This window comes from Austrofundulus limnaeus, unplaced genomic scaffold (assembly GCF_001266775.1).
Source record: "Austrofundulus limnaeus strain Quisiro unplaced genomic scaffold, Austrofundulus_limnaeus-1.0 Scaffold9, whole genome shotgun sequence".
Lineage (NCBI taxonomy): Eukaryota > Metazoa > Chordata > Actinopteri > Cyprinodontiformes > Rivulidae > Austrofundulus > Austrofundulus limnaeus.
The window spans coordinates 2,032,152-2,043,352 of NW_013952411.1; the positions used below are offsets into that span (position 1 = coordinate 2,032,152).

The 11,201-nt window shown below is 35.8% G+C and overlaps 1 protein-coding gene across 1 annotated transcript in view; it reads left to right on the forward strand.

Moving 5' to 3' along the window:
• Window positions 1-11,201, forward strand: part of stk39 (serine threonine kinase 39) — a 32,063-nt gene that overhangs the window by 11,955 nt on the left and 8,907 nt on the right. The window contains exons 12-17 of the mRNA XM_014001478.1: window positions 180-209; window positions 571-627; window positions 1,708-1,769; window positions 10,108-10,160; window positions 10,282-10,350; window positions 10,544-10,608. Of these exons, the coding sequence (XP_013856932.1) occupies window positions 180-209; window positions 571-627; window positions 1,708-1,769; window positions 10,108-10,160; window positions 10,282-10,350; window positions 10,544-10,608 (336 nt within the window). The remainder of the gene's footprint in view (window positions 1-179; window positions 210-570; window positions 628-1,707; window positions 1,770-10,107; window positions 10,161-10,281; window positions 10,351-10,543; window positions 10,609-11,201) is intronic.

An 11,201-nucleotide genomic window follows, 5' to 3' on the forward strand; every position in this document is an offset into this window, starting at 1 on the left:
ATATATATTTTTATTAATTAGAAATATAAAGAAGTTTAAGCAAATGTACAGAAATAGAGAAACCGGGTAAAATGTGTGAACTTTGTTAAATGCATATTTTCTCTCTGTAATTTATATTTCTTTTATTATATTTACAGTTCATTATCATGCGAGTGTGATTTTTTTTGTTTCCCTTCCAGTCTCGAAGGGTCAAATATGAGGCCAAAGATGTAAGTTAGTGTTTCATCTCCATATCTTTCGCAACTTAATATCAAATTGATGAATACCTTTCAAATTATTTGTAAAGAAGAACAATGCTAAAAACTGGTTTTCTCTATTGTTAAGCAACCAGTATTTCAAAGATGCTTGTATAAAATCAAATTATCAATTTTRTTTGGAAGCACCAGCATTTTCACAATTTTAAAATAAAAAAAGTCACCCGAACACGCTTTAAATAATGCATTAAAATTCATCAAATGCACTGTATCATTGGTTTATATCAGCTTTTCTCTGTTGTCTTCACAAAATGAGCTCTGATTTGATATTTACCAAGCATTTGTGCAATTATTCCTTTCATTTCCTTCCTCCTAGAATGAGGAAGATGCCAACAATATCCCCATAGAAGGCTTGTCTGTTCAGCATCCCCAGGTGAGGGATTCAGCAGAAGCTGCACTWATTTGTCATGATTCAATGACCTTGATGATTGTGTTTGTGTGTGTGTATGTGTGTCTGTGTGTTTGTGGGAATGCTTGGCTGTGTGTGTGCATACACACATGGGAGTCTCTGTTTCCTGGATGGATGCTCTCAGCAGTAATAACTCAGAGTAAATGGCTGTCTGTCTGACAGGGCCAGCTCAGTAGATAGGTGTATCTCACCTGAAGACTTACTACTATTGTAACTCATTTTCTAAGATTATTGCCATTTTGAAACGCAGCYAAAGCAGTTTCAGGTGYAGTCTACGACAGACATTTTGCAGCCATTTCTTCTTCATTATATCCATGAAGACCATTAGTAATTTAATGTTGGACCCTCACGCTATACACCTTTATCTATTGTTCCTTTTTTCCTCCTTATRACTTTTCCTCCAGCTGTAGTGAACAGAGGTTTAGTTCACTACAGCTGTCACTGTCTGCAGTGAATGCTTTTTTAAAAATCTAATTTTAAAGTGCCCGTGACGTCATTTATTGAAATAAATACGAATACATTTTTGGAAAACTAACCTTTATAACATATTTTAATTAGATTTTCCTCAGCTGTACAGTTGTTGAGATATTTGCATGTGAATCACAGGAAGTGATGACAAAGGGGAATGTCTGAACATGAACAGAGCGTTGCTAACTAACAACACAGACTGTGGAGAAGAATCTGATGTTTCCGTAGATTATTTTTGAGTCCAAGATATCCTATATATTTGATACCCAAGAAAGAATTAAGAAGAGTCAGAGTTCAAATAATACCGTTTCAATAAACAAAGACCATGAAGTTATCATTTAAAGGTTCCCCTTTGATGTCACTTCCTGTTTCGCTTTTGCTGAGCCAAGTTCAAAAGAAAACGTTCCAGTTATGTGACAAAATGGGTAAAATAGTGTGTATTTATGCCATGTTTATTAAATATATGCAGGTTTACTTTGACTTTTTGTATTTGAGGGATATGCATGTCACAGGCATTTTAAATTCCTGCTGAGTAGACAAAATATGTGATTTATTATCTGATATGTTTTAATTCAGGTGGAACCGTATGAAAATACACCGTTCATTCAGGGTGCTGTTAACATGGTACTACGACTACGGTAAGACTGAAGACAGTTTCTTTCAAAAATCACACTGAAAGGTCATAAAGTGCACTCTTTAGTCCACATCATCATTTTACTTTGATTCAAACCTACAGTCCACTGAATGAATACTCACTTATCTTCTCACATTTATGTCATGTACTGTTTGAAATGTAGGGAAGACTGAACTGCAGATACACCAAGATTGTGCAGCTTGTCTCCTTTTTTGCTCCGACTTCAGATTAACAAAGCGAACTGCGCTGATTACTGTATACGCTGGTGTAAGTGTCCAGTTTAGGGGGTCTAACTCTCTCTCGTGTCAGATCGTAGCAGAAAGCTGTCCTCGCTGGACAATCTGTCATGACCATCCATCACAAGCACAGCGGGAATAAACATGAAAGCGAGAGAGAAAAATGTGTTTTCACACGTTTCAGCAAATGAAGGACAGAAATAAAAACATAGGAGAGGGTGGGCAGTAATTATTTCACAAAACATTTTTCAGTTTGAAGCACTACCAAATGCAAGATTTCCGAATCATAATGAACTAGCAACTACAGTATTTTATGCACTTTTTTTTGTTAATTTATGGTAAAATATAACAGCACGTGACTCTTACTGGAACAAGGAATAAATTTATTGACATGCCCATCCTCTTGCCTGTAAAGACACACTACACTTSTGTTTCTTTCTCTGAATTGTAAATACAAATAGCTCTCAGGAGACACTCCATGTAGCAAACAGCACTTGTTTTTGAGAATCTGATGGGTTTTTCCACCCCCCTGGTAGTTATTTACATAAACATGGGCAGGTTTGTCTTTAAATTCATGCACAAAGCCTCATTGAAATGTGTGCAAAGTGCACCAGTGCAGAGAGAGACGCTGTGTGGTTGACAGCCAACTTTAACACACAAAGACTCAGTTGGACGGGGTTTTGTGAATCAGATCGATGGATGAAATCTTCGGAGCCGTGCAAAACAATCAGGGCTCGAGTTTTTCTGTTTGTGATTCACAATTTCATTTCACTTACACCACAGCTATGTTTTTTTTCCTGCTTGATCGCTGTTTCTGAAATTATTCAAACGATAAAATGAAGGTTTGTGATTCAGCATAAATCGGTGTCGACACCTGGCTGTTATTAAACACCAAAGTTTAGTGGCACCTTTTAAAATGGCGGCTTTAGAGATCAATACTCAATTAGTCTTGCATTCAGTCTGTCAGTGCATTTTTTTGWTTTTTTGTCAATCTCTTACGAATCTTAAAAACCTAGGAAAAGACTTGGTGTGCAGACATGCAGTGTCAAATATCAGTTTGTGAATTTTTAGGCAGCTAAGATTTTGCCTATAGTTCTGTGTTGATTCGAGCATTTTCTAGTTTGTGCAGAGATCTGAAGGTCGCCTGCCTCCCAGCACAGAAAAAAATATCTTGTTCATCAACAAAACATGGCTTTAAAAAAATATTAATAATAAATAAGTGGCATTGCATTTATTTGCTTGGCCTTATTACAATAGATGTTTATTAGCATTTTAATACATCATAAGCAGTTTTTAATGTAAGTGTACTGAACAAATTTTCACAATAAATGACCTTGTTTTGAATGCGAGGTTGTCAAATGTAGTTTCTGGAGAGAATATTCCATTAGAGTTATGAATGTGTTGGAAACTACCGTATTAGGTTTGATGGCCCAGTGACATCTTTTTTTTTCTAACAAAAGCTTTTTTGCTCAAATGATTGACATCAGTTTTTTATTTCACACGGAAAAGAGCAGCCAACATTGACACAGCAAAATACAAGAGACTTCCTGAAAACAGGAGCACCTGAGCTGTTCTTACAGTCATCACATCTTTTTTTTAACCTTTACTCAGAGTCTTATTTCGGGTATAATTTGTGGTAGTTTTGAGTTGAGAACTGTTTGAGAACAGTGTGTGTTTTTTATTTTTTATTTATTTTTTGGTCTTTCTGCTCTGTTGAGGATTTTTGGCTGTTATATTTTAAAGTAAATCGGCACAGAAGGTTTTGGAAGATAAAAGCCTGAACTCGCTGTTCTTTGGCTGAGCTCCTGTGTTGTGGAGGCAGAAGAAGAGACGTTTATGTCTTCCTTTTTACAGGATCAGGCTGTATGCAAAGCAGTGAAGATGAGGATGGGGGTTAAAAAAAAGCTTTGTTTGATTTAAAAAAGGAAGTAAAAAAGCTAAATCAGTTTAATTTTTGATTTAATGGTTTAAAGTTCTTTTTAAGACATTCATCTCTAAGCAAGATGTAAAAACGAAATATTCTGATAGACCAATCTGCATCATCGTCTGCAAATCATTAAATCAAATACCGGTGTTTTAAAAGCATATTGTGTGTTACAGTGTCTACATGACATTCACAATGTGTATTTGTGTAGGTACAAAAATAGAGCTAGATGTAGGTGACATTTTCAAGGCCTCGTGTTAAACAGCTTAACAAACATTTTGCACGACTGCACAGTTAAAGTATTCATGGGCTACACCAGCCTGCTGACAAATCACAGCCAGAAAAATCTTTTGTTTCTTTGTTAAAATAAATTTAAAAAAGACCTGAAACCTTTGCTTTAATCCTTTCACCTTTTTTAAAAATCCTTTCACTTTTAAGACCCTCGGTGTTTGCTCTCCTTTGTTCCAGTTTATAGGTTTCCAAAAGCAAGGAGGTGGTGACGCATCACAAATTGTTAGGCACGCATTTAAAACTAAACACAAAGAAAAGCTTTGGTGTGAAAGTACATGACATTTTAAAAAAAATGTTTGATTCTAGAAAGGTGGGATCTAGAAGTAAATTGCATTTGAGCAAAAAACAAAACAAACTGTTTGTTTCCTTTCTCAGCAGAGTAGGACGTTGCTGCGGATTAGCTCGAGTTTAGGGTAATGCGATCGTCTCCGAAGCAAAGAGAGCAAAAAATCAGAGCATCAGTATGATTAGTTTATGTTCAACATTTGGCTCAAAAATAACAGACCCTTTTTTTTCCCCCTCAAAGCATCAGGAACTCATGAGAATATCAGTATYGACAGATTAGAAAGGAAATGTGTATAATGTGAGGCTACTGGTGTTCTGTTACTGAAGCTTAAAAGACCAGGGAAAGGACAAATTGAGTTGAGCTACAAAGTGATATTTCCTTGTATTCTTTCCTGTTATTRCCTGCCATGAAAACAGATCATGTAATTTCATGTGTGTGTGCATGGATTTGTCACACTATAACGTTTTAGATAAGTTATGCCAACTTGCGAAAAAAAAGACTAATATATAATATAATATAAATAACTTATATAGGTTATATATTTAAACTAATTGTTAGGATTACAGTATGTATTTGTCCAAAAGAGGCTTCCAGTTATCATTTTTTATTCCATCTTCAGTGTAGACATCTTCAAAGTCAGACAAAATGTTCATAATTTGTCTAAAACTTTATGGTGTAACATGGCTTTTAGYAAAACATCTCATGAACCATTGAATGAAATTTAAGAAAATGTCAGAAAGTAAAGATGAAATGAACTCAGACCACAGAGAATCAGTCTGGTTTTATKTTTATGTCAGTATACAGTCATAAAGAAAGCAACTCAATGTTTACATATACATATGAACTGTGATAGGGGTTAAATTTGCCCATTTCTTTTGTCAGTAAACTCAGGGATCATTAAGTATGTTTGTTGTGCATTCATCTCATTTGACATGATCCAACCAGAACTCAGTATTTAGACACATTTTGTTWGTTCATTGTTAATGATGCTCGGATAAAACCATGTTGACTTTACAGCTTTGATAACAAGCAACCAGATTTGTTTCCTTCTGCTAGGAAAATAAATGTTTTATTTTCAGCAGACAAAATGTCTAAAAGAGAAGTATTTATTTAGACTCRCATTGAAGTGATTTGTAAATCAAAGCTTTGAACATTTTATAAGGTGTCGCATGAAAAGAAAAATGGTTTTTAAGTGTGTCACTATCTGTGTGCGTGTTGAGTTGACTTATGGGACTAATCTCTTTGAAAATATGGGCGGTGAGCTTGTTGAGTGATTTATTTACCTGGACTAGAATGAAGCAGATTAATCTTCTCCCAAGAATTGTTTTAGGTTGGAACATGATCTGATTTTGCCTGTAACAGAAAATAAATAGTCCCTCAACACAAACATATTTTCAGTACAGGTTTCCCCTGCACCATGTGTAAATAAAGTTAAGTTGTTACAAAGAGGACAATCCAGAATTTGATTGTTTATACTTTTGTAATCCTCACAGTTTTTTTAGCCATAAATATAAATGTTTTTTGTAGCTCTGCAGTAGAAATTTACCTCCTCCTCCTAGCAGCAGATGATGGAAACATAAATGTAGTAGTTCAGATCTTTTAAAGTGGGGCTCTCCAGAAAGGTTTTTGTTGTAACTGTTGTAGATGGCTCTTTGAGTGACCTCAATTTGGAGAAACAATTTTATTCTGACATTTGATGAGTTAGTAGCTAGTCTGGTGAGGCCAAGGGGATGGCTGCAGTCTTGGAAAAAAAGCTCTCTAATTTCTAAAAAAAATGTTGTATCTGATTATGAAAAAGCTTCTTTGTTGTAAATTTCCACATTACTTTTTTTCTTTATTTTATTTAAATTGTTTTACATATGATTCTAGCTGTGGTACTTTAGTTGCAGCCTGGGTTATTTTTAGCAGGAATATTGCAATATTTTTGCTGGAAAAACTTATAAATAAATCTTTATTTATACAACTTTTAAAACCAAAGATACAAATAACTTTTTATAAAAAAAGGATAAAAATTAGAAAGCACAAAATAAAAAGAATACCAAGGAATGAGAAAAAAAAAAGCATTATCATCTATCTGGTCAGACTCRGAATTAAATTCACATTCAAATTTAGATGATATTAGAACTTTATTGTCACTGTACAGAGCACAATGAAATTACAGTTCAGAACACCCATTCTGAAGAAGACAGAACATAACAAACATGGGAGAACAGGTGCCCTGGGTCATGCAGCCACCGACCCTGCACAGAGCAAGGATCATCTTCATCAAGACATCATGAGGAGGCGCAACCCTTAACAGAAAAACTAAAAAACACACAAGATGAGGAAAAAAACAAAACAAAACATCATATTATATCAACAATGTGACACACTATGGTGTTCAGTGTTGTTTGTATAAAGTACCTCAAAGTGATACTTGAGTAAAAGTACAAGTATCTTATCATAAAAATACTTTGGTAAAAGTTAAAGTCTTCTCTAAAAATATTACTTGATTAAAAGTCTTAAAGTATCAGAATTCTTTTGTACTTAAGTATCAAAAGTAAATTTCTGACACAAAATCTACTAAAGTATTAAACGTAAAAGTACCGAGTAAAAGTGAGCAGTTAGATTTTCCAAAATGACATTTTTTGGGAGGTGACTTCTCTAAAAAATATTTTTGATGATGGGTTGTGTACAAGCTAATAGGGTGTCAGAATGGTATATATTTATATTTCTCATCCAACCATAATTAAATTTACTCTATCCAGGAGACACAATTTATCAGGATAGTATTTTTTAAGTAATAACAACTCAGAATAAAATAGGAGTAACATCTTTCTACTTCTTACCTTTTAAAAAATGTAGTGAGTAGAAAGTACAGATAATTGTGTAAAAATGTAATGAGTAAAAGTAAAAAGTATGCTGAAAAAGAATTACTCAAGTAAAGTACAAATAACCAAAATTTCTACTTAAGTACAGTAACAAAGTATTTGCACTTAGTTACTTTACAACTCTGATGGTGTTTATTAAAAAAAAACTCTGCATAGAGCACATTTATTAGCCAGAGGAGTAAACGAGTTTAGGGTTGATCTAAGAGCTATTTAAGATTAAGAGAGTTAAGAGAGTTAAGATACTAGTTGTTTAAAACCTTTTTGTAAGATCTAAACAATCAGGGGTGTCAAACTCATTTTCACCAAGGGCCACATGAGCGTTATTATAGCCCTCAAAGAGCCAGGTGTAATTACCGTATTTTTTGGACTATAAGCCGCACCCCCAACATAAAAAAACAGTACACCCAAATTTGCAGTCAAAAAAGTGAATTCAACATCAAAACATAAAAAGCAAACCTTTAGGAATTAAAGTTCGGAGGAATACGGTTCATTTAACTGACCTTATTTTGGTAGTTTTCTTTAACAGTTTCTGGTCCAACAAAAAGTCTCATTCATCTTCCTCCGGCGCACTGAAACCATCGAAGTCCTCTTCAGTGTCGGAGTTAAATAAGCTGAGAAAAGCTGCGTCACACAGCGGTATCTGTTCAGTGTTACTTTCTGTGTCGCTGTCCTCCCGGGGTAATGCTGGCTCTGAAGCTGTGGTGGGATAGCCCTCCCGCTCCAGCATACGTCACTGCATGGGATTCCTTCCCCGGGTAGTGCAATGAGGAAAAAAAAAGTCTGCGGCTCTTCACTCGTCGTTTATCCACAAACTGGTCCTGGATTAAGCTCCAAAGTTTTTACCAGTCAGATTCCACCGTGAAAAATGTCTGTTTTATCCCCTTTTATGAGTTTTTGGCCATTGACTAACTTTAAATCGCTGCTTCCTGGTCAACAGTCGGCTCTGGAAGCGATCGCTTTTTTCTTTTTTTCTTTTCCTTTCTTTTTTTGAAGCGAGTGGTTGAAGCAAATGGAACATAAGAGCCCCCTGGTGGCTGAAGAAAAAAATCCATGTATAAGCAGCACCGGTCTATAAGCCGCATGGTTCAAAGTTCAGGAAAAAAGTCGTGGCTTATAGTCCGAAAAATACGGTAATCTTAACATTTTGTTTTGTGTGACTGAACAGGAAATGTCACGTAACTTGACTCATTGCTAAGGCTGAGCATCGCTAACAAACAATAACTGAGCTCTACTTGGTATTTTCTGCATAGGATCAGCAATTTAACACATCCTCTTATAAACACTGAACAGTACTACATATACGACTGCCTAAATGCGCAAAAAATAAAACAGAAATACTATTCAAAGTAAAAATAAGAGAGTTTATTCATTGTTGAGTTGTGGTAAGTCTTGAATTCTGAACTCTCCCACTTTCCAACAAGGAATTCCCATGCATAATCGACATGCATTGTGGGAGATTTAGCTCATGGTCAATGCTGGTTGTATTATTGTACAACAGCTAATAATAAGTATTATTATATTTCCCTTATTAAATGTGTTTATTGTGTTGCATTGAATTCTAAATTTAAAGTTTACCCTTTTGGTGGGCCCAACAGAAGTCACCTGCAGGCATGGAAACATACACTGATGACCAATAAAGCACCTTTACTTTTTACTTTACTTGAGTTTGACACGTGCTGTAAGTTTTTACCTTTGTGTTATTCAGTAAATGAAAAACTAATGAGATATCTCCTCTGTGTAGTGTTCTCACAGACAGCTACAACACTGGTTTAACTGCTGTTATGCTTTTTATGGAAAATAAAATTACTTTTCTAATTAAATGTGTTCATTGTGTAAGGTAAATGGGCTAAAATAATTACCCTCATTCACTACACCTGTGGCTGCAAAAGCTGTGACTAGAATTCCTATTTATAGGCCAGATTTCTGAGCCGTTAAAGCTGTGGATCGTTCACTCAATGCTAGTGTTGTCCTCACAACAAGCGAGCGAGCCCAGCTGTACGCTTGTTGTTTTGTTCTCGCAGCCCTCATCTTCCCCGCAAAGATGAAAACAGTTTTCTAAGCGCCAGCGAGTACACAGACAAGATTAATGACTATCGTGTGAACTTGGTGCTACATTTAGCTGTGCAAGGGACAAATAAATTTCTCTGAAGTTGGTAAAGCCCAAAAACAAAGCAGAGAGGTAAAAACGTGCATTTCTTTTCAGGTGTTCTAAAACATGACTTCAGTTATGAAGTCTGTCAGTGGCTGTGGGTAAAATGCACAACCTGAASATAAATTATGACCAGTCGTGATTATGAATGATGGTGTTTGTTTAAGTGATGTGTAAAGTTTAAACGTCCTCCCTGATCGAAAACTTTTGAGCAGGTTGATTTGATGTTGGGGAAACGATTGAGTGGCAAACACACAAAAAATGAAAAAGAAGGATGGAAGAAGACGGTGAGATATTAACCTTTATGGCCACTGGTTTGTAATGTTTTGGACCCATTTTAGCGTGACTCAGAAGGTAAAGTCAGAATCAGTGATTCATTTCCTGTGTTTCAGACTGTAGGTTGTTTAACTCTTATTATGGTGCGAGTGGATCCCACAGCTCCTTGGTGTTTCAGATTACATTTCCACATCTTTTTAGTTCACAGGTGTCATTTTCCCCCATGCTGCTGCCAATCCTAAAAAGCAAGCTGCTGTCAAAATGTGTCAAATCAGGTTCCAGATTTGCACTCACCTGTCTTCTCTTTCAGGAACTCCAAAAAGGAGCTAAATGACATCCGGTTTGAGTTCACCCCAGGCCGGGGTAAGAGCCGATCCATTTGTGATAACATCCTTTTGATTCTATCAGCCCTTGTATGTAAGGGGCGAATGTCAGTGTGTTCTGACAGCATATAAATCTGCTTCAATGTTTATTTCCTCCTAAGACACTGCTGATGGCGTCTCCCAGGAGCTCTTCTCAGCTGGTCTGGTCAATGGGCTTGATGTCGTAATTGGTAATGTTRCATTCATTTTCATAATAACAAGTTAGCCTATTTACAATGAAACATCTGCTAGAAAGTATATTTATTAATGGATTGATTTTGTCTGTAACGCCTGAAGAATCTGTAATGATCARAGTGATGATAATAAAATTAGCTGCTTTAGAAATGTTCTCCATATAAATTGAACTATTATTCTCTGTTGCAGTTGCTGCTAACCTCCAAAAGATTGTAGATGACCCAATTACCTACAAAGTATTGACCTTTAAGCTGGTGAGTTTCCAGATGATTGACTGTTGACGACAGCTCGTTTAGGTTTTTTGTTGTGCCCGACGGAGTCCAGCTGGTAACAGCCTGTTGATGCATATGGTCTGGTGAGAAATGTGGGAGCTGGAGTTAATAGAAATGCCTCAAACAAAACAAATAGCTTTAGGATGAAAGAGCATCTGTTGCCAGGGTTTTTCTGTCGRTAACACAAAGAAAACAACAGAATTAAAGGAGAGCTGACAATACTTTGTGAAAGGTTGGGGTAAAAACAAACCTAAGCACACAAGTTGTTTGACAAAAAYAGGATAAAAGAGGAATGAAGCCATTATTTTTGAACTGTCAAGTCAAGTTTGCATTCTCATCATTCGGACAGTTTGAAGAAATACGTGTCGAAAACAATTTATGTCAAAAAAACCTACACACATTCAGAGTGGAAGCTGTTCTGAAGAAAAGAAGGGAGAATCCACAACATGAACAGGACATTTTAACAGATACCCAAGCAGTGTTTCCCCTACATTGCTTTTTGAACACAGAATGGTTGACAGCAGAAACATTACTAGGATTTATTAAAGGAGAGTGCAGCTTTTTTAATTAAAAAA